The sequence below is a fragment of the Grammomys surdaster genome, unplaced genomic scaffold (genome assembly GCF_004785775.1).
Source record: "Grammomys surdaster isolate TR1022 unplaced genomic scaffold, NIH_TR_1.0 264, whole genome shotgun sequence".
Taxonomy (NCBI): domain Eukaryota; kingdom Metazoa; phylum Chordata; class Mammalia; order Rodentia; family Muridae; genus Grammomys; species Grammomys surdaster.
The window spans coordinates 2,350,650-2,375,462 of record NW_021604705.1 but is presented as its reverse complement, the minus strand read 5'-3'; the positions used below and the strand labels follow the sequence as shown (position 1 = coordinate 2,375,462).

At 35.7% G+C, this 24,813-nt stretch overlaps 2 protein-coding genes across 3 annotated transcripts in view; one reads left to right on the top strand and one right to left on the bottom strand.

Annotated features, from left to right (window-relative positions):
• The window catches only part of Rundc3b (RUN domain containing 3B), a 115,222-nt gene that overhangs the window by 8,136 nt on the left and 82,273 nt on the right, over nucleotides 1–24,813 (top strand). For both annotated transcript variants that reach the window (XM_028776063.1, XM_028776062.1), the window contains exon 2: nucleotides 10,120–10,235. In XM_028776063.1, coding sequence (XP_028631896.1) covers nucleotides 10,120–10,235 — 116 coding nt within the window. The remainder of the gene's footprint in view (nucleotides 1–10,119; nucleotides 10,236–24,813) is intronic.
• Nucleotides 1–24,813, bottom strand: part of Abcb1 (ATP binding cassette subfamily B member 1) — a 144,806-nt gene that overhangs the window by 102,798 nt on the left and 17,195 nt on the right. The window contains exon 2 of the mRNA XM_028776061.1: nucleotides 5,128–5,171. The gene's annotated coding sequence lies outside the window, so the exon portion shown is untranslated. The remainder of the gene's footprint in view (nucleotides 1–5,127; nucleotides 5,172–24,813) is intronic.

Sequence of the window (24,813 nt, the reverse complement as noted above, 5' to 3'; positions counted from 1 at the left end):
AAAGCCAAGCAACTCTGGGGAAAACAGACTGTGCCAATTCTTGCCACAGGATAAGCTCAGAGTTCTCAAAAGCTGTACATCTAGGGAATGTCTGTGTGGAGGTGAGTTGGATTGGTGTTGAGCCCACATTAGAAATTGATATGTTTATCTCAGAGTGTGATAAACAGACACCATCTTGTAAGAAGGACTCTTATTTGAGAATGAGCTTGTCTGGGGTACCTGAAAACAGAGAACAGTCACCATAGGTCAGCAGTCTTTGGTCACCAGTCTTGGACACCTTGCCACAGCGTTTGTTTGGGAGACTGCAATCTTAGAAAAAGGGAAGATGTAGACAGGGATATCTCCTCATAGCATCTCCACCCGCTTCCCACATTTTAGTACCAGAGTTCAAACTGAAAGGCAGGGTGGTCAGTGGCTCCGAACTCCATATCAGACATTAGTGCAGAATACTGTAGATTACTATGGAGATTGGGAGTGCTGAGCCAGGGCCCAGTGATTGCTAATCTCCAAAGCTGCTACTCATTTGCTTTGAGGAAGGACTATGAGTTCTAAGCCCATGACCAGTGGATTGGCCAATTATCCACTTTCTCCCAGCTGCAGGGTGGTTTACTTCTTGTCTTAGGTTTAACTGGTGTGACAGACACCATGACCAAGGCAGCTCCTATAAGGATAACATTTAACTGGGGCTGGCTTACAGGTTGAAGGGTTTAGTCTATTTTATCATCAAGGCATGACAGAGTCCTGGCAGGCATGATGTAGGAGGAGCTGAGAGTTCTACATCTTCATCTGAGGGCCCCTAGGAGAAGACTGACTTCCAGGCAGCTAGGATGAGGGTCCTAAAGCCCACACTCATGACCATGGTGACACACCTACTCCAACAAGGCCACACCTCCAATTATTGCCACACCCTGTATTAAGCATATTCTAACCACGGCACTTCTGAAAGATCTGAGACTAGCTGTCTTAGTTAGGGTTTCTATTGCTGTGAAGAGACACCATGGCCATGGCAACGTTTGTAAAGGAAAGCATTTAACTGGGGCTGGGTTACAGTTTGGAGGTTTAGTCCATTATCATCATGGTGGGAAGCATGGTGGCACATAGGCAGACATGGAGTTGGAGAGGTAGCTGAGAGTTGTACATCTGGATCAGCAGGCAGCAAGAAGAGAGAGTGAGCCACTAGGCCTGACTTAGAGCTTCTGAAACCTCAAATCACATCCCCCAATGACATGCCTCTTCCAGCAAGGCCACACCTACTCCAACAAGGCCACACCTCCAATAATGCCACTCCTTATCAGATTCCTTCAGACCACCACATTCTACTCCCTAATCCCCAAAGGCTTGTAGCCATATCATAATACAAAGTACATTTAGTCTAACTTCAAAAGTCCCCACAGTCTATCACAATCTCAACAGTGTTTAAAAGTCCACAGTTCAAAGACTCTGATACTCATGGCAATCTCTTAACTATAACCTCCTATTAAATCAAAATCATAAAGCAGATAACATATTTCTAACGTATAATGGCACAAGATATACATTACCATTTCAGAAAGGAGGAAAGGGAACACAGTGAGAAAATACTGGACCAAAGCAAGACCAAAACAAGCAGGAAAAACTCCAAACTCTGCATCTTCGTGTCTGATGTAAAAGTGTTCTTCAGATCTTCAACTCTTATCAGCTTTGCTGACTGCAATACACTTCTTGTGTTCAAGTTCAACTCCCTGCCCATTGGCCTCTCTAGTCCTCCATGCAGAGACACTCCTAACATGCCTGGCCTCAAGCTGTTTTTCTCAGTCATGAAGGGAGATTCCATAACCCCTTTCTTGGATCCTTGACTCTAAAGCCAGACCATGTGGTTGAAACTGTCATGTTCTGCTGCTTGCTGCTGCTGAAACATGGGTCCCTTGTTCAAGTACATTTTCACCAGCTTTCTATTTTCTATGGTTTCCTTTACTGCCTAAATTTGGCTGTCCTGGAGTTTGCTCTATAGACCAGGCTGGCCTCAAACTCAAAGACCTGTCTGCCTCTGCTTCTTTATGAGTGCTGGGATTAAAGGCATGTGCCACAATGCCTAGCTATAAACTTCTTTCAAATTCTTTTTCCCAAGTTCAAAGCTTGGCTGGGTGGGTCTTCCCCTGAGGTCACCACTCCCTTTACTCCATTCAGCATCAGGCTTTTCTTGAAACTTTATCTCCTTGAGCACTGAATTTAGCTCCTTGTCTTCCTAATGCTCCTTTTGTCCTAAACTGTACATTTGTGTTTTTCCTTGCTCAACTTACTCTTCTCCATAAGAGATCTGCATAAGAGTAGCCACGCATAGCCAAAGGACAGACAATACTATGCTGTTTTGAAATCTCCTCCAATGCCATTAATCCCAAAACCTTCAATTTAGTCCTGGGCGTATTTTTTGGACTAGGGCAGAACGCACCAATTATTCTTCACCAAAATAACCCAGGAACAGTTTCCAGGCCACTTATTAATATACATCTCCTTTGAAACCTCTTGAGCTGAGCCATCAAGATTTATATTGCTCTCAGCACCACTGTCTTCCCTGCTTTTACTAAGGTGGCTCATTAAACTCCACTTAAAGCATTTAACTGCTTTCCTAATCCAGAGTCCCAAAGTCCACGTTCTGTGAACAAGCAACACAGTTAGGCCTATCACACCACTGCCCTAGTCCCTGGTACCACCTTCTGTGTTAGGGAAGCATGGCAGCATGGTGCCGGAAGAATAGCTGGGAGTTTTACATTTGACACATAACAGAGAGACAGACTACTATGGGATGGCTTGGGCTTTTGAACCCCCTACTCCCCTCCCCCCCACAAGGCATACTTTTTCCAACATGGCCATACCAATTCCAACAACCAACACTGCAGCTCCTAACAGTGCCATGCTCTGGTGACTACTCAAAAACAGTGAACCATTCCTAGTCAAACCACCATGGGGCTAAACAAAGGAAATACAGTAGATGCCAATTATGACTCCCTGCCTTTGAGCTGGTAAATTCCAATGTTAGAGGTCATGGAAGATTCTCAAAAAAATGTTAAACATTTTTACATTTTATTGTTATTTTTAATGTTATTTTTTAAAAGATTTATTTTTGTTAATTTAGACTCTCTCTCTCTCTCTCTCTCACACACACACACACACACACACACACACACACACACACACACACGAGAGAGAGAGAGAGAGAGAGAGAGAGAGAGAGAGAGAGAGAGAGGGAGGGGGGGGAGGGAGAGAGAAAGAGGGAGGGAGGGAGGGAAGGAGGGAGGGAGAAAGGGAAGGAGGGAGGGAGAGGGGTGGGGAGAGATGGGGGAGGGAAGGGGGAAAGGAGGGAGGCTGGGAGAATGGTTGCGCATATGAAAGTCAGAAAACTTTTCCAGTCTTTTCTCTCATTCCATCTTGGTTCTGAGGCATAAGTGATCTCTAGCTTGGCTGATTCTCTTGTCTCACCCACCCATTTTACCATAGGAGTTCTGGGGCTAGGATTACAGAAATGAACCACCACATCTGGTTGGTTTTGCATAGGTTCAGTATGTTCTGGGATTTAACATAACTGTCAGGGTTGTGTGGCTAGGATCTTTTTACCTGCTGAGCTATCTTGCTGGTGCCTTTCACCATGTTTTAAAGATATTTTTATGGGAGGTGGAAGATGGCTCAGTGGTTAAAGGCATTTACTACTCTTGTCAAGGATCTAGGTTCAGTTCCCAATAGCCACATGACAGCTCACAGCTGCCTATAGCTCCAGTTCTAGGGATCTGCTATCCATTTCTGGCCTCTGGGCACCGAGCTTGCATGTAGTAAACATATACATATGCAGGCAGAATACCCAAATAAAAAAAGAAAAGATGGTTGGAATATTTATGTATCTGTGTTACAACAAAAGCTATTTAAAAACCAGAAGTAGAAGACTGGAGAAAGAGTTAAGTCGTTAAGAGCATTGCTGCTCTTAGAGAGGACCAAGGTTTGATCGGTTTCCAGCACCCACATTTGGTTAACAATTATAACTCCAGTTCCAAGGTATACTCTTCTGACTTTCTCAATCAAGTACTAGGGGTACATGCAATGCATATCCATAGGTTCAGGCAAAAATTCAGGTACATAAAATAAAAATAAATCTTAAACAACAAAAGCAGCCAAATGGTTGGATTTAATATGTGCATTGTAGTCTGCATATATCTGCTTAAAAGGTACATTGAAAGTATTTTTTATTTAAATTTTTTCTTGGTAGATTAAAACACACATGCAGTGGCTGAGAATTCTTAAATTACTGCTTGAAAAGGAAAGCAAATTTCTGATTTCTTTCAAAAAATAGATGTCTGGTATAAAATATAAAAAAGAAAATTAATCCCATTTGAACAATTATCTCCAGGTATCATGCTTATTATTACTTGTACTTAGTGTTTTATATTTGCTATGATTTATATCTTATTGCTGTGCATGCACACATGATTATAGGGGCATAGTGTACATATGTGCATGTGCATTGGAGACCAGAGATTGAAGTTCTGTCTCTTCTATTGCTCTCCTTTTTTTGTAAATTTATTAAAGACAGATTCTCTCATAGAACAATTTGGTTAGACTGTCTGGCCAGCAAGTGCTTAGGGTCTTCTTGTCTGTCTCTTAGCACTGACATACAGGCATGCACTACCATGCCCAGGATTCATATGGGCATGGAACTCTGGCCTTTGTGCTTCTGTGGAAAGTATTTTACCCACTAAGCCATCTCTCAGCTTCTCTATCATCCCTATTGACAGCCATTTCCTTGTTGATTATTTGAAGATGGAAATTATTTTTTCAAGAGAGGATATAGTTACTCTGCTTGTATGGAATCCAGTACATCTGCTATGAAATAGTAGAAGAACTCTTATCTTTGAATTTGTACATTCTTTATTAATAGTCTCAGTCTTGGGCTAATGATATAGCTCACATGGTGAAGGTACTTGCTGCCTGGAGAGAAATAAGGAAAGCTTACCATACTGTCAAAGAAGAAACTAAATCTTAATCCAGCTTCTTGGTGAAATATACCTTGTTATAGTTGTTTGAAATATGTTCAATTTGCTTCATAGTATGCATTACTGTTTCAAATGACATACATTTCTAAAGCAGTAGTTTTTCTCTTACCTTGAAGAATGAGTTTACAGAGTCAGCTTTCTTACTTCATTCTCCTAATAAAAATTAGAGAAAAACATTTAGAAATTTTCTTCTCAAGTCAACAATAAGGGTAGAGGTTATTTTTTTTTATTTTAGAAACTTTCCTGTTCAACTCACCTGCAGAATAACATAGAATTTATGACAGTTTTATTTTATATGTATACATGTTTTGCCTTAACATATGTATGTACACTACATGTTCTAGAGGTACTCTCTAAGTTAAATGGACAAACTAGATAAAGTCTCAGGCTCAGATTTGCATATGAGGGAGAACAAACAGTGCCTCTTTGGTTCTGGGTAACTTCACATGGTACTATTTTTTCCAGTTTAATCTATTTACCTTTAAATTTCATTATTCTTTATAGCTGAATAAAATAATATACTTAACCTAGGAGTAATGAGTCATTGAACAAACTCCCCAGTGCCAGATCTGAGATACCAAGCCTTTGTTATCTACTTATTTTCTTACCAGAACTAGTTGATAAGACCTTAATGCTGAAGGTATCACATATTAGATAGAAGATTTAGAGAAATTAAGCTGGAACTTGGCTGGAAGCTTCCTGCTGTCTAGCTGGGAGGTGCTATGCAGGCTGCTAGAGAAGTAAGACATCGAAGGACTTACCCTACTTGTGAACTCAATGAACTCTGTACCAGCCTGCCAGGCAAGTGGTGCCGATTAGTGTAATAATGGCACAACTGTTATGGGGGAAACCAGCCTCTTCCAGATTGGATTTGAAGCTTGTTCTACATGAAACAATCCATGCATAGTTTTACAAACCCAGTAAAAAAAAAAAAAAAAAAAAAAAAAAAAAACTTAATACTATTTCTTAGCTAAACTGACAACATCAAACTACTCCCTAAATATATTCACAGAGAGAAGGTACTCTTGGCCTTAATTAGACAAGCATCTCTTAGCAGTAATAAAGGTAAATACAAAGAAGATGGCTACGAAAGGTGCCAACAGTAAAGGATAACTCAGGGCTCATCCCTAAACAACATGTATACCACTTTTGTGTAAGACCCTGAGAACATTTCAGAAGAGGGGTCCAAAAGAATGTAAGAGCTAGTAGCGAGTGGGGGTGAAATGTCATTTTCTAAGTATGACATGGCCATGGCAATCATGAAGTCACATCAGTTACACAGGCTGGCTGACATTGGTCAAATACAACTAACAGATTCTATGTGAGGAAGCTTTGTCTTTAATTGTGTGACAACAAGATCTAATAGATACTTCTAAACCATAAATCTGGAATGAGATTTGTAGGGAATAAGAGGAACTGGCAAGGGTCGGAAGAAAATAAGAGACAGTGGGAGTGAGTAGTAACCAGAATGCATTGCATGAATGTATAATATTATCATATACGTTTTATTAATAAGGAAAAAAGATAATTTGATGAAGTCCAAGAAGATCAAGATAAGCATCTCTAGCAACTTAGCAGAGATGCATGTGTTACTGTCACTGAGAAAGTGGTTGTGATAGAAAAGTGGAAGATGTCCCAAAGGAAGTGACCCTGACAAAACACCATATCAAAGGACCTACCAGAGATGTCTCAGCATTGAAGTAGGGATACAGGGTGGGAAGTCATCAACAATTGGAAGTTTGAAGACTGGCAAGATACCTGACTTCATCAAGTTTGACACTAAATGTTTGTGGTGAGTGGAGGTACTACCTTGGGAAGAATTGGTGTGATCACTGTGAGCTATAGCTTTCTTGACAGGTGCTAATGAAAGATACCAGCAACAGCTTTGTCGCCTCACTTTCCAATGCCTTTGTAATTCACAAACACAGCAAACCATTTGTCTTTCTACTCTGTGGACAGGGAATCCATTTCATTATTGCTGAAGAGAGAAGAAAACAGCAGCCAAACAATGAATGAAATGGTCTCTAAGTATCATGTGAGAGAGATTATTCTACTCTTTACATTACGTCTCTATAGTATATGCTTACAAGTGCTTATATAATAACATTTGAGAGAAAGAACTTGATTGGCTAAAAATGCTGAGAGTTGATTCAAATTCAGGAAGGAATAGGTCGGTTTGCCAAGGTTACACAAGGAAACTGAGACAGTCACTCATTCTACTCTTGATACCTGTTTTGTAAGAAAGAAAGTAAAGAACTTCAATTCCCAATATTTCTAATATTATCAAGTTGCAGTATTCTATACTAAACTTTTATTCTTCGTTTTTCTATATTATAATTGGCTAATTAGAGTTTTTTAATAGCTTGGAATATCAAAAATATATAAAGATCACAAAAATTGTAATTTTTTCCACTACAATGATTTTTGTGTGGTTCTTGTTTTTTCTTAGCTAGGATTATTAAAAAAAATAGTTTAACCAAAGTAACTCAGGGAGTAGAGGAATTTATTTCTGACAGTTCCACAGTCAGGACAGGAACTGAAACAGGACAGGAATCTGCATGCAGGAGCTGATGCAGAGGACTTGGTGGAGTGCTACTTACTGGCTTACTTCTTGTTCAGCTTGCTTTCTTATAGCACTCAGGACCACAAGCCCAAGTTACAATGGACTGTGCCCTCACTTCAATCACTACTTAAGAAAATGTTCTATAGGCTTGCCCATAGGTCGGTCTGATAGGGGGCATTGTCTTAGTTGAGGCTCCCTCTTCCAAAGTGACTCTAGGATGTGTCAAGTGACATAAAACTAGCCTGAACATTTTTTATGATAATTTTTACTGCTTTCTTTCACTACTCTGAGGACAACTTTATTTAAAATTTTGCTGTTTAATTTTTGTTTTGTTTTTTGATACAGGGTTTCTCTGTGTAGCCTTTGTAGATCAGGCTGACCTTGAACTTACAGAGATCTGCCTGGCTCTGCCTACTAAGTGCTGGGGTAAAGGTTCACACTACCAGCAGCAGCTATTTTTTTTTAATATGGAAATGAAAATGGGATTTTCGATTTAATTATTTTACTTTTTGAAGTATAATATAATTACATCATGTCCCCTTCCCTTCCCTCCCTCTAAGTCCTCCCATATACCACTCCTTGATATTTTTCAAATTCATGGCCATTGTAAGTTGAAAATATTGTTAATTTAAAATGCATTTATATTAGATACTTTTCTATTGTTATGTTAAAACACTGTGACTGAGGTAACATATAAATGAGTTTATTTGGGCTTATGTTTCCAGAGGAGTGAATCCAGAGCTGGAAGGTAAGGAAGCCAAGAGAGCTAATTTGAAATGATGTGAATTTGTAAATTCTCAAAAGCTAGCTCCAGTAACCTATTTCCTCCAACAAGGTCTAAGCCTTTTAAAAGAGCTTTACCATCTGGAGACCAGTTATTCACATGCCTAAGACTAGGTATATCTTATTCAAACTACCACATATACGTAAATAATAAAATACTAGCCTAGCCTACTCTTCAAAGCTGCTCAGAACATTTTTGTTCATCCACATTTTGACAAAACCATCTAATGTTGTTTTATAGTGAAGTCTTAAATATTTAGGACCATGAGATGGTGTAGTAGATACAGGCACTGACTGTGATGACCTGTTCACATGGTAGAAGGAGAAAACGGATTTGTTCACATCATCCTCTGACCTCCACATTCATACTATTTCACTTGCATGAACATGTATACACACAGACACACAAACACAAATAAATAAGTAAAAAATTAATTGTAATAAAAGTTAAATATTTGACATAATTTAGTGAATACTGAAAGTAAAAATACAGAGTAACTGTTGCGTGTAACTATTAAAAACAATCCACGCTATCGCTATCACTGTCTACTCTTCAGCCTTGGCAGTCTCCCCCGCCACCATGGCTAACCCCATGCCCAACTTTTCACAGTTTGCTTGCCATGGAAACCACTCACATTCCCAGTCATCTAAGCAGCCGTCTGCTGCCAAACCCACTCAGCAATCCCAAATTTCAGCCACTAGCTGGGAGTGCACTCTTGTAAACCCAGCTCTGCCGTGGTTACCTTTCCCTGGAGCTCAGTTGAATTGCTGCGAAATGGAAAACACCAGACAATCTTAGTTTAGAATCAACAGATAACACAATTGCTGAGTGTAGAATCTATCAGTGCTGAATTCACCAACTATTCTATGCTAGAAATCTTCCGGTGGTGGATCCTGGAGAGTTTCGCCACCAGAACTCTCAATCAAGACTACATCTTGTCCACTTTGCTTCCGCATCTCTGTCCGAAAACGCCTTCCTTTCTCCTGCATTCCCTCTTCCTCCCAGGACCCGGAAGCTCCACCTCCTCCTTGCCCAGTGATTGGCTTCTTGTCGTTCTTATTATTTAATCAATTAGGGGCAAATTCTGCTACAAGTAACCATATAGATATACTTTATCATTGTCATAAAGTAACTATGTATAATGTTTGTAAATCAGAAATTTTATAGTATTAAATACTAAATTATAATTTTATCATATTTTGATCCTGATTTTAACAGCTGTAATTTAAAGACACAAAACTATCCCAAAGTCTTACTTTAAGCCAAAGGTAGTATCTTAGTTCCTTCAGCGTGTTCTGACGAACTGCCCTCATACTGTGTAATTTGTTAAAATACAAATTTATTGTTTATATCATCAGAGTGCCTGGAGACTTGGTATACTACAGGGTCTGTTCTCGTGTTTGATGCCTTTATGACAGAAGAGGCAATCAAGCTCCCTTATACCTCTTCTACAAAGATACTAATAGAAGGGTGCTTCTGCTTCTTAACTTCCTGAAGGCCCAACCTGTTGATGCTAGTGCCATAGGCCTCACCAGTGATACAAGAACTTGAAGGATACCAACATTCAGATGTTAGCAGTAACCATGCATGTGGAAGCCTGTTTTCTGTAAAATTTTCAAATTACAGAACACATTGAATAAACCTGATTTTCAGGATTCTTTTCTAAATATCTTCTCACATTTTCATACTTAAGTGAATGGATCTACTCTCTATAAAACCAGCCATTCTGTTTTGTTTTGTTTTTTTCCTCGTAGATTTTCTGTGAAGACCCTGATTGATCGGTCTTGCTTTGAAACAATTGATGATTCTTCTCCTGAATTTAATAACTTTGCAGCTGTTCTGGAACAAATTCTAAGTCACCGGCTAAAAGGTAACAACTTTGATGTATTATTTATTTTTTCTAACAAATTCCTTGTAAGAAGATAGACTTTGCCAATTTGTATCCCTGTGATCTTCTTTTGTTGTCTAATTGTTCTAGCTAGAACTTCATGTACTACATTAAATAGATACAGGGGGGTTGGGGGAGCCTTGTCTTGTTCCTGATTTTAGTAGAATTGCTTCAAGTATCTCTCCATTTAATATAGACATTTGACATAGATTGTTGGTTTTCTAAATATTGCTTTTATTATGTTATGGTATGGGCCTTGAATTCCCGGTCTCGCCAATACTTTTAACATGAAGGGGTATTGTATTTTGTCAAATACTTTTTTCAGCACCTAATGAGGTGATCATGTGATTTTTTTTCTTTGAGTTTATTTTTATAGTGGATTACGTTAATGGATTTTCATACGTTGAAACAACCTTACATCCCTGGGATGAAGCCTACTTGATCATGGCGAATGATAATTTTAATGTGTTCTTGGATTAAGTTTGCTAGAATTTTATTGGGTATTTTTACATCTTTATTCATAAGCAAAATTGGTCTGAAGTTCCTTTCTTTATTGGGTCTTTGTGTGGTTTAGGTATCAGAGTAACTGTGGCTTCATAGAATGAATTAGGTTGTGTTCCTTCTGTTTCTATTTTATGTAATAATTTGAGGAGTATTTGTATTAGCTCTTCTTTGAAGTTCTGGTAGAATTCTGCACTAAAGCCATCTGGACTGAGCTTTTTTTTGGTGGGGAGACTTTTAATGACTGCTGCCATTTCTTTAGGTGTTATTGGACTGTTTAGATAGTTTACTTGCGCTTGGTTTAACTTTAGTATGTGGTATCTGTCTAGAAAATCATCCATTTCATCTAGATTATCCAGTTTTATTGAGTATAGACTTTTATAGTAAGATCTAATGATATTTTTGAATTTCCTCAGTTTCCATTGTTATATCTCCCTTTTCATTTCTGATTTTGTTAATTTGGATACTGTCTCTGTGGCTTTTAGTTAGTTTGGCTAGGGGTTTATCTATCTTGTTGATTACTCAGCTATCAACCAGGCAGCATACACAAGCTGGTCTAAGGCCTCTGACACATATACAGCAGAGGACAGCCTGGTCTGGCCTCAGTGGGAGAAGACAGACTTGAGGCCCAAGGGAGTGTGGAGGCCTGGCAGGGTGGGGGACATTCTCTTGGAGACAAGGGGGAGGAGGAAATGGGATGATGAACTGTGGGAGGGCAGACCAGGAAGGGGGCAATGACTGGATTTAAAAAAATAAAAATAATTTAAAAAATCACACACACACAAAATGAATCAGTACAGAGTGCACCCTTTTCATAGAGAAAATGAAAAAAAAATTTTTCACTCAGTACATTGTTTGAGGGAAGTTTTTCCTGTGGCAAACAAGCATTATATAATAACTTATGCATTAATAATTAATGCACATATATTTGAGTATCTGAATTTTGTCATTTATTTAATTATATATTTTAAATATCACAAACATTTCTAAGTTCACAAAACAATGGTTGGGAAATATTAAATAATGCATTCAGTGTTCAATCTTTTTTAAGTTTCATTTATTTTACATCTGACAGCAGTTTCCCCTCCCTTCTCCCAGTACCTCCCTCCCACCCTCTCCATCCTCTCCTTCTCCCTTTCTCTTCAGCAAAGGGCCAGCATCTCCACCCCTACCCCACCCCACCCTCACCCCTCAAAAAAAGAAGATAAACTTTTTGAAAACTTACAGTCTAGAGTGGTTTAGATAGCAACATGCTGCTACATATTAAAAAAAAAAAGACAACATAAATCTGACTTTCAACAATATACTTCCTTAAATTAGATACAGTTGAAAATTTAACAATACTTCCTTAAATTAGATACAGTTGAAAATTTAACAGTAAGTACCATAAAATATGATTTTTACTTTTTCCTTACATCCGTAAGCATATTTGTATCATATATATGAATCTTTTAAAATTTGAAAGTCAGTGGAGTAGTTACCGGTAACCACCCTTGCTCAAGTAAATAATGTCCACTCATCCATATTCAGGCAACCCTAGCTAAATGCAGTGGCTCTCACACAAAACAAAGCAAAACTCCAGAACGTGAAAGTCAGAGAAAGACTTACGAAGAAGAAAGGATTCATTGGAAAGGGGATAAAAGAAGGTGGGATATGATCAAAATATGTATGCATGAAATTGTGAAGTATAATCATATTTTTACTTTAAAGGGTTTATGAGAAACATTATCTCTGAATGTGAATTAAATTTTTTAAAATCAAAAGTGAAATTTTAGAGCCAGGTGTGGCGATGAATGCCCTGAATCCCAGTACTTGGAAGCCAAAGGCAGGTGAATCGCTGATTGTGAGGCCAGCCTGATCTATAGAGTTAATTCCAGACCTGCCTTTGGCTTCATAGTGAGACCCTGTCTCAAAAATAGTATTATCTATAATTAATAAAGACCTAGAATTATATGTCCTAATAACAACAATTAGCAACTTTGTTACATCAATTCCATTATCTACTCTTCAAAAGAAAACTTGGTAACTAGATAGCTTTGCTTTAGCTTTTACTTTTTAAAAAGTTTTAATTTTGTAGTTTTGTTTTCAAAAATAATTTGCTTTGATAGATAAGAACTTTCAAGTGTAATCAGAAAGTTAATTCCATTCTATACTTTTTAATGCTGATAGCTTCTAAGTTATGCTGTTTCAAATCATTTGAGGAAATAATTGAATTAACATGGGAAGAAAAATTCTGAACTCATTTATAATTCTGCAATTAAGATAAAGAAACCATCAATGTCATTTCTGTTCAGCTCTGTTGTTTCATGTGTAAAAAGTGTTATTGCTTTTCATTTTTGCATTTCTGTATTTCCTCAATTTTCTGCCATGAAAATATTTTAACACAAAATATGTTTTATGAAAGCAAAGATTATGAATGTTTTGAAATATTGTTAGAATTGTTATTTGTGTGATAATTATATTTTAGTACCAAAATTTATGACCAAACAGCACATTAAATAAAATATGCCATAATGTATCTTAGGATTCACACGTACTTTATCTTATGAAATTTCCCCTGATTATAATTTGTTATATGATTATCTCATAAAATACCCTTTAAAAATTATAAGAAAAATCTAAGACTACCTTAAAATTTCATTTTTAAACTGAATGTTGAATAACTGGAGCAGACTCACTAATGTAAATGGATTCCTTCATAAAAACAATATATGTCTTCTAAGTTATGCCTCAGCAAAATTGGATCATGAATGTTTAGTAGTGACTCCAGATAATCAAATTTGTTATTGTCAGTTCTGAGAAATACTGTAATGAAACTATACAACCTAGTTTATTTATCAATATAAATTTTAATAGTATAAATAAGGAAGCTAACATAAACTTGAGGAAATAGTTCAGTGGTAGGGCACTTTCTGAGAGGGAGCATGGCCCTAGGTTCACTCTCCAGTGCCACAAAACAACAAGAACAAAAATCCCATGGACATAGTAAGGTATTACAGGTTTAAGTCGAATGAGATCAATAATTCCAAGCATGCTTTTAAAAGAGTTACTATAGATCAACTATGTGGTTGTTAATAGGCATGGATCCTGAAATGATTTTTGGAAAGAAATATTTGAATGTTTCAGGTGCCTAGAAATTTCATATATTCCTATCTTTAATAATATAATATAGTAAATTTATTTTACACTTGGAAGGTTATATATTTTATTGTACATTTAAATATTTACTTAAAATTTAGTTTTGTTTTCAATTAAAACATCCAATGTCTTTATGTAAGTACAAATTAAAAGCATCTAATTTTATCAGATTATTACATTTATTTTATCAAGCTACTACTAGTTTTTAAAATAAAGAACATTTGGCTTATACATTAAATCTCTTTCCAGAGAAAGATAAATATTACCTTCAGACATAGTATAAGCTGTGTCACAGTTAAATGAATTGCTGACAAATTGTCTACTTTTAATTCATTTTAAAAGACTCATAATTAGAGAAATAGAAGCTTTTAAAATCTGACATTACTCTTATTTTCATTAATCCCTTGATCAAATGATGGCCTTACTTTTTCTAGAATATACTTGAGAAGGAAGAAAATATTAAAAATTGTAAGGCCTGAGTTCTGTTCCTTCAGTTCAGTGTCATTTAAACTGTAGTCATTTTAAAGTGTAAAATGACCCAGTAGCTCCCATGTGTGTAATCCCAGACCTTTAGGGGCTGAGGCAAGAGCACTGTGAAATTGAGGCCAGCCTGAGCTGTATAGTAAGACACTTCTTCATCTGGCTTTGTATCTTCTATTAAAGCCACTGCAGAAGCTGCACACATAAGTGTTCTGATGAAGTCAAGCTTTTAGCCTTCTTAGCAATAACTGCATCCTTACTGTGCATTGCTATGCACTGCTGTAGTCAGGACAAGGGACCATAGGTTGACAAGTACAAGTCTATTCTATTTGTCATTAGTCTGTTCTAGGCTAATGACTAAGCACTCTCAGTATTTTCTTTTATATCTTTTTCTTTTCTCCTTTCTTTCCTTTCCCTTTTTTTTTAATACTGTCTGTCTTATTTTGGGGGTGAGGGGGAAGACAGACACTCTCTATGTAGCCCCATTGTCCTGGAACTCACTTTATTGACCAAACTAGACTTTCAACTCACAGAAATCAATCTCCTTCTGCCTCCCAAGTGCTGGAATTTAAAGGTGTGCACCACCACATCCAGCCCACTCACTAGTATTTCTAATTGGAGAATTTACATCTTTTTTAAAAACCATCTGATCTCTGGGAACCTAGGAAGGCAGCTCATCAAATTTTTGGATAGTTCAAATAGTTAGAAAATTCTAATTATATGAGGCAAACAAGATGGCTCAGGGGGCAAAGGTGTTTGCAACCAAGCATGACTACTGAAATTTGATTCCAGTCATTCACATGGTAAAAGGAGAGAATCTATTTGCACAAGTTGTCCTCTTATCTCTACACATGTGTTATGACACCCACATGTGCATGTGCTTGTGTTACACCCACGCCCCCCTCCACTATGTGAACAAACTAAATACAATTTACAAATTAAAAAGAAAATTCTTATTTATTCTAAAACAAAATATTGCATTGTACTTTGACTTTTTCTGTTAAACTCTCAAATGTGAGCTTAGTAACTACTAGATTACTATTATAAGAGGCTTTCTCTTCTCACTCCCAGGTAGATAGCTATCTTTAGTCCCATTAGTTAACTGTAACAAGTACTAGCAAAGGTGTATAGAAAAAATAAATACATTTACTACATTGGCAAGAATATAGGTTAGTACAGCATTACAGAAAACACTGTGAGAGTCCTAAAACAATTAACAATAGAATTTATGATGCAGTAATCCCATTGTTGGATGTATACCCAAAACAATAGGATAAATATGTCAAGAAAATATCTTTGTGCTCATGTTATCTGTTACTTATCAAATTCTGAGAGACATGAAGAGAAACTAGACCTGCCATGCATTGTTGGTGGTATAAAACACTATATAGCCTCTTTAGGGAAATTTGTGAATTTTTTATAAAGATAAATAAACTTTTACTTCCCTAAAATCCTGGGGGTTTACTCAAGAAACATGAAAACCCATGATTATATAAAATCTAGAGCAGCTTTATTTATACTTGTCAAAAAACAGAGGCAACTCAGATACCTTTCACATGATAAATGGCTAGCAATCATATACAATGAAAAACTCCGTAATAGACAAGAGATTTTTACTTACAACATGTATGTCAAATGAATTATGATAAATATGTGTAGCAAAATTATGAAAACTTAAATAGTATATGATCGACTTACATAACATTTTGCAAAGTGCTAAACTCCATTGTCCAAGACTAGATCAGTGGTTACTAGCAGTTACAGGTTGGTAGGTCGACAACATAGCATCAGCATGCTAGAGGGCTTTGGTGGTGGAATTGGTATGAGTCTTTTGTTTCTAGTATGTGTCTCCTGTGTTCCCAAATTAGATACAAATGTCTAGTAACAGTTAATGTTTTAAAAAATAAGTTTATAATTCCCTCAAGGGGAGGATCCTGTGCATTCATTATAATATGTGAAATTAAAACTCCTTGATCCCCAGAAGGCTGACTAGTTTGTCACAGAGGGCAGTAGAGTTAAGTCCCAAGGATTATTCTTTGCTGTTACCTCTCCATGTTTTTCTTGGCTAAATGTTACTGGTTTCCTCTACTGTGGAAATGAGTCATAGCTTGAAGTCTCGGTTCTTTCTCTGGAGCAGATGCCCTCACTTTGTTACTTTGCATGAACTTTTTGGGTTTTCTTTCCATTTTAAATCCTTTGCCAATATCGTACACACATTCATGAAATATTCTTTTATTCCATTTATTCTTGTTATTCAGTAACTGATTTAGATATTGTTTTGATTACAAGGATTAATAAGGCATGCTATTTTTGACACCTGGATTTAAAGGGTATAAAGAACGTAATTTAGTAATATTGTTTAGAAGTGTTACTCATTATGACGTAATGCAAAGGAGTTGACAGTCTCTGCTCGGTTGGGGGAAGGTTTCACATGGGAAAGAGGAATAACAGTGGCTTACAGGAAAATGCAGCCTAATTTTTTAAATGTCGTTTGTAACTTAGTTCATTATTGAGTTAGCAAGTAGGAAAACAAAAAAAAATATTAGTAAAACAGTCAGAAATAGTCTTATAAGGTTCAATGGGTGATTTGGTGGTTGAATTTATTAAAGATTATAGAAAATAGTTAAAGTGGAAAAATTCTGCAGCATTCTAAAGAGCTATAAATTAGTGCTAGTTCATCACTTATTAAAGAAAAGATAACCAAGATGCGACATGTGATTTCTTCTGAATTAATCTGCTCATTATTCTTAAAAATATTAGATTTAATTACTCACATTCAATTGAGGTTTTGCATTGATCCCAAATGTTTTCTCAGTTGTTTTATGTATGGCTAATCTTTTTTTGTCCTTAAGGTACCCCACTATCCTAGTTTACTAGGAAACTGCTCAGTGAGGCCTACCATTTAAAAGTCTGAATCATCTCCCCATCTCTTACCATCCCCCTACACTCCTGACATATTTTTCTCTGTATTATTTTTAAGTTTATCTAATATATGATTTATTCATTATTACTTATTGTCCTTTTTCAGACAAATATCTGTTACAGAGAGGTGATAGACACTCAGTGAAAATTTATTGGAAAATTGAACATTTACTGCAGAAGCAATGATCTCTATTCCTCCTGCCCTCAATACCATTTGATTTCAGAAACTTAAAAAGAGCTAGAATGTCTGTGCTTTGACACTACATAATTTCTGTAATCCAACTGAACTGCTCTGATACCTAAGCCTTGGCTTCAACCTCAAAGTGCTTCCTGACTTAGATGGTAAATAGTCACCTCCCTATGAGGCGATCTTTTGAAGTGAGTATAAACACTCTTAGAAACAATAAGTAAAGATAAACCTGTCCATTTGGCTTTTGAGTTTTCTTTGTTTGTTTCTGAAGGCTTTCCAACTTTTGATTCCTGGTTTTCACATAAATGAGACTTGAATTGTTTCTGTAGTAACATGAACTGAAGTTATCCAGTAAGAGCCCATAGACCCATGCAAAAACACGATACTAGAGATAAGAAACTGCTCCAATTGCCAGGACTTAGCTTTTAGACAATGGACAAGGCCACTCACAGAGATATCCTCTTAAGTTATGTGTTTGGAAATAAAAGAAAGTTTCAGTAGATTTTTAAAGCTGAATATCATATTTAAATAACTTCTGAAGCATAGGGCTTTATGTTCAATGGAAAATTAGGTTTAATATCTTTAATCTTACAGAAAATAAAATAATTATTAATGTGTCTTAGTAAACTTATGGTTTAATAGTATAACTGTAGATTCTAAAAATAGAAACTCTTAGTTTCTAAACAAACTGTAGAGAAAAAGGTTGCTAACTAGAAAACTAAGAATCACTAAACTTCTATACTATTCATTTACTATTTTTAATCTCCATTACATTTCTGTGCTTTCTTTATTCTTCAGTTTAGAGCCCTTATCTTTTTTTTTCTGCTGTCTGAGTAGATGCTTCACAGTAAAATTTTACTCTGTTTTATCATATGGTTCGCCTGGATTTCCTTATATTTTCTGTTAAAAGCAAAAGGAGCTTGTCATGATTCTTATTCTTTTTCTCTGTATCCCTTCATGTTGGGGATACCCATTTCTTCTTTACATTTTTGTTTTCCCATAATTCACCAAAAGGTACAGCATCCAAATATAAAGTTGCAATAGTAATGAAAATGTCCAGAATTACAAATGTAACTGCAGATGATGTTATTTTTATCACCATAATTCATGAAAAAAAATTGTCCCATTTTAACTAAGATAACGCCTTTCATTGGATTTTAGTATATTTGCAGTTATACAAGTATCCCTGATATCTACCTCCAGAACATTTTTATCAGCCCTAAAAGAAGCTTCTACCCATTGATTAAGTAGTCATCTGACTTTTCCACCTTCATGCATCCCCTAGAAACTATTAAACTATCAAGACATTTATTTAATCTAGAAATTTCTTAAAATATGTGTCCTTTGTAGTTGGTTTGTATATAATTTCATTGATAGCACAATGTTTTCAATCCGTGTTCTTGTATTTTTATTTGTATTATAGGACTTTACTCTTTTTTTGTGATTGGATGATATTCCTTTATATTGATCCATCTTATGTATCCATTCATTAGTTAGTGGAATTTGCATTGTTTACGTATTTTGTTCTTAGAAACACTGCTGTTGGAAGTATCCACATACGTGTTTTTGTTTCCGCATCTGTTCTAGTCTTGTGACTCCGTTTTATTTTTGACAGTATATAATGTTTACTTTATGAACTATCAACAGCTGATTTCTTCTAAGAATTCACTTTCCAGGGACATACGATGTAAGTTATTTTCTAATAACTAATGAACTATTGGATGTGGTTATTAAAAACAAAGAGTTTAAAAAATTTGAAATTTATATGCTGTTAAATTGGCTACCATAAAAGCTTTTACCAATAATAATATATCTGACTACTATTTTCTGATATCTCACTTAATTATTGTTGCTAATATATAATTTTTTATTTGTTGGTGAAATATATATAGCATTGAAAGCCTAAAATTCTAAAACAGCCCCTGAATATTAAGCGCTTGCTTTTGCTTAGATCGTGTGATTGTTGTAGTGCTAAGTTAGTGTATGGGGGGAGGGCGAGAAGTAAAAGCTATATCTCAAATAGTTATATTTGTTAAGAAATAGAGATAAATGGCCTTCATATTTTACATCTAGACCAAGGAGTCATTTTAATCTGCAAATTTGAAATTTAACTATTTGCAGAAGTTTTTAAAATGTTTTTGATCTTAAAACTCTGGAGACTTTTCCAAGCTTATTTTATAGAAATAGCACTTTGAAAACCCCAACAAATCACAGAATTCAAAGTATAGATCTATTCTGCCACATAATCCAACTTAGGGGGCTTTATCATTAATTGATTGTATCCAGTAGAACTTCATGTTAGTATTTATTTATTTGTAGCCTTTTGATTTTTTACCAGAGAAACTGTGCATTTCCAGCTTAACTTGTAAATTACTTGCATAAAGTAATTTGAGGTTTTATAATCATCAAAAAGTCATTTGATATGCCTATGAATTTTATTATATTAGAAACAGTTTTGGTTACTTTATTGTTCTAACATTCCTCTTATAATAAACATTTCTCATTTTGTAAAACAAGGAAGATGATAAAGCTTAGTAGATTTCATATTTGGAGGATGTCATAGTCTCAATTCTATATTTTTCTGATTTTTTAATTTTGTGAGTTTTTTTTTAATTTGTGCTAGTTTTACCTATTCCCCTTTAAAAATAGAAATTAACTGCAAGATCCTCTATCAGAGGACTATTGCTAAGTTCCTGATGTAATCTATAACCATTCTGATACCATAATATTCCGAGTAGACTAACTAGTTTGGAAAGTTTGCTGTATTTGCATATATACTATATTTTTACTTTTTGATTTCTTACATAAACCTGAAATGACTGTATCTTCAATTCTATTTGATATAATTCAAAATTGTTTTGATCATATTCTTATTCATAAATTTAAATGCTTTAACTCATGGGAAGTATTCATTTCTGTTCATTAATAGTTGAACTTTATATATTTATTTATCTAGTTGTAATTGTTTATACAGCCTAATCTATTAAAATTATGTATTTATTTGTTTTAAAAAAAGTTTGATTTAAAACTTTAAGAACATTTGAATGATTTATGTATTCCCGATTTTTAAATTGTTGGGTCCACAAACACTAGTCTTCACAACAATCTACTTATAAATAGTATCTTCTTTGATTGTATGTGTATGTGTGTGTGTGTGTATGGATATGGATGTATTAACTATATTTTATTTTGCTTTGTATTGTTAACACGGTGTCTCACTATGTATTCCTGGCTAGCCAGACACTGTGTAAGCCAGCTTGACCTCAAACTCACAGAGGTCTGCCTGCATCTGCCTAGAGAGTGCTGGGATTAAAGACATGCTTCACTGTGCTGGCTTGCTTTGTCTGGTTGGTTGGTTGGTTGGTTGGTTGGTTGGTTGGTTGGTTTTTGAAGACAGGATTCTTCTCCATAGCCCATGCTAGCCTTGAATTTGCTAAATAGCCTAAGCTTTTCTCAAACTTTTTTCACAGTCCCTCTGCTTCATCCCTTTGTATACTATGACTAGATATGACTCATCACATCCAACTTATAAATACCATTTTAAAGCAGCCTTCTAAAAGTTGAATAAAAGTTGTGTATAATACATTTTAATATTATAACCTATGAAATGATAGAAATGACTGCATAGAAAAGCATTGCTTTCTTTTTAGCCAAATTGCAGTATGAGCTCTCACACAACTGCCATTCCCACGGTACTCTGCCTCTTGGTGCATAACCAGGTTCTCTTGGCTCTTTTCTGCCACCTATCTCAGCTGTTCCTCCCATCCCATCTCTGTTCCTTTGTGACACCTGATGACCCTTAGAAATAGTTTCTACCAGAGATACCCAGTGGCCACACTAGCTAGGGACAAGTTAGGTAACTTTTACTGTCCTTGCTGTCCTTACTCTGATCTCTCCAGAGTTCTTCCTCCACCTCTGCAGCCTGCTGGAAAGAGCCCCTCTTTACAGCTCTCCTTCATTCCCTAAGAACTCAGTTTCTGTATGGATCCAGGTACCCCCTAGTTGTTTCCTGCCATCCCTTCCAGCCATTCTTTTTAAGCACAGCTTCATTGCTTTGTAACACTTGCCAACCTATAGAAACACTCTTCACTAAGGATTCCATAGCCAGCACATTTGCCTCGGTTAAGAGTGATTATTAGCAACCAAAGAACAAAACACTTTCCCAACAAAGGTGAAAGGAGATCTACCAAGAACACTTCAACCATCATAACCCCAGATGCCTAGATCCTAGCACAGGAACACTGAAGATAATATGCCTCCTCTAGAAGCCAACAATCTTACTGCAATAGGTACTGCAAAAACAAATTAGTTGAAGCGCAAGATAAAGATCTCAAAATAGCAACTATGAATTTGTTGAGGTACCTTAAAGAGGACATGAATAAATGTCTTAATGAAGACTAATAAAACACAGTTGAATAAAGTAATGAAAATACTTCAAGACATTTAAGCAAAGAAACAGAAACACTAAAGAAAACCCAAACTGAAATAAAACTGAAAATTAAAGATTTAGAATGTCAAACCAAAAAAATCCTCAGCTAAGCCTCATCAATAGGTTAAAAGACATGGAAGAGAGAATTTTAGGTCTTAAAGACAGGTATACATAGATAGCTCCATCAGAGATGTTGAATATAGAAACCCAGACCCATAATATCCAGGAATTCTTGGATATTATGAAAAGATCAAACCAGCAATAATAGAAATAGAAGAGGAAAAGAAACCCAAGTCAAAGGCATAGAAAACACTTTTAACAAAATTACAATATATAATTGTCTGAATCCAAAGATGCCCATCAAACTGGGCATGCCTTTAATCGAAGCATCCAGGAGGCAGAGGCAGGTGGATCTCTTGAGTTCAAGGCTAACCTGGTCTACAGATCTAATTCCAGGACAAGCCAAGGCTACACACAGAAATCTTGTCTTAAACAAACAAACAAACAAAATGCCATTCAAGGTAGAAGAAGCATACAGAACACCAAATAGACAGGACCAAAAAAGAAATTTCTCACAACATGATAATCAATAAAATATTGCAAACCAAATCCAAGAAGCCATCAAAACGATCATCCACTATGATCAAGTTGGCTTCACTCCAGAGATGCAGGAATTGTTCAACGTATATGAGTCAGTCAATGTAATCCACCATATAAACAAGCTGAAAGGCAAAACACACATGATCATCTCAAGAGATGCAGAAAAGGCCTTTTACAAAATCCAACACCCCTTTATGATAAAATTTTTGGACAGACTAGGGAAACAAAGGACCTCAACGTAATGAAGGCAATTTAAATCAAGCCCAGAGCCAGCAACAACTTAAGCAGTGAGAAACACAAAGCATTTCAGCTGAAATTAGGATGTTCACTCTATCCATACCTATTCAATATAATATTGGAAGGCTTAGCTAGCACAGTACAACTACTTTAAAATCAAGGGGGTACAAATAGGAAATGAAGAACTCAAAGTATCTTTATTTGCAGTTGATAAGATTTTATACATAAAGGCTCTTAAATACTTCACCAAGATACTTCTACAATTGATAAAAAATTTTCAACAAAATTTTAAGATACGAAAAAAGTAGTTTTCATACATAGACATACACACATGCATGCGCATGCACACATACACACACACATACACACATGACAAACGTATTGAGAAAGAAGTCAGGGAAATATTACCACTAACAATAGCAACAACAACAAATAATCTTGGAATAACTAACCCAGCAAGTGAAATATTTGCATAGTAAAACATTTAAGATACTGAATAGAGAAATTGAAGATACCAGAAAATGTAGCAACCCCTCTTATTTCAGGTTGTATTACAGAGCTATAGTAATAAAAGAGCATGTTATTGGCATAAAAACAGACATGTTGACCATTGGAATTGAATTGAAGATCAAGATGGGAGTCTACATAACCTACAGAAACCTGATTTTTGTAAAGCCAAAAATACACACTGGAGAAAAGCCACCAGCTTCAACAAATTGTGCTGGTCAATCTGGATGGTTGCCTGTAGAAGATTGCAAATCTATTCATATTTATCACACCAAACAAAACTCCAGATGGATGAAGAACAGCAGAAGACCAGATATTCTGAATCTAATCGAAGAGAAAGTGGAGCATAGGCTTGAACTCACTGACACAGGAAAAGACTTCTTGAACGGGACACTGATAACGTAGCCATTAAAATGAATGGGACTTCACGAACCTGGAAAGTTTTTGTATGTCAAAGGACACCATCATGAACAAAGTAACAACCTACAGGGTATTAAAAAATCATTACCAATTATACATATATATGATGAACATATATAAACAATTAGAAAAGTTGAACATCAAGAAAACAGATTTTATCCAATTTAAAAACAGGTTATAGAAGCAAAGTCCTCAAAAGACAAAATGCAAATGACTGAGAAACAGTTAAAGAAGTGTTCAACATCCTTAGTCATCAGAGAAATGCAGATTAAAACTACTTTGTGATTTCATTTTATATCAGTCAGAATTGCCGAGATCAATAAAACAAATAAGAGTATAAGCTAGAGAAGACATAGGGAATGCAAACTTATATAGCCATGATGGAAATCAGTATGATAGATACTACCTCAGGAAGGTGGGAATTGATTTACCTAAAGATAAAATTACCACTTCTTGGCATATACCCAATGGACTCTATCCCCCTTTACAGAGATATTTATTAATCTATGTTCATTGCCACACTATTTATAATAGCCAAAAACTGGAAACAGCCTTAATGTCCATCAACTGATGAATAAGTAATAAAGATGAGGTATGTTTACACAATGGAGTATTATATAGGAAAAATATATATTAGGAACATATCCTAATATATTATTATATATTATATTATTATTATACATTATTATATAGTATATTGTATATTGTATATATTATATATTATTATATATTATATATTATTATATATTATATTATTATATATTAATCCTACTATATTAGGAACAATGAAGCTATGATATTCTCAGGTAAATGAATGGGTCTAGAAAAAAATCATGCTGATTGAGCTAACAGACCCAAAAGACAAATATTGTATGTTTTATCCTATATGTGGATATTAACTTTTAAGCTTCCTATATGTGTGCAAGGATCTGAATAACCATAAACCATGTACCTAGTAAGGGACCTAGGGAAGGAAAGGGAAATAGAATACAGTCTTGTGGAGAGAAGGGGGCACTATAATTGTAGGATTAAATATAGAGGAAGAGGGGAGATCAGAGTAAAGGAGGGATATGAGGAGGGACAACTAACACTAAAGGTTATTTGAAAAAACATGTAGAAACCTACCACTGTTGAAG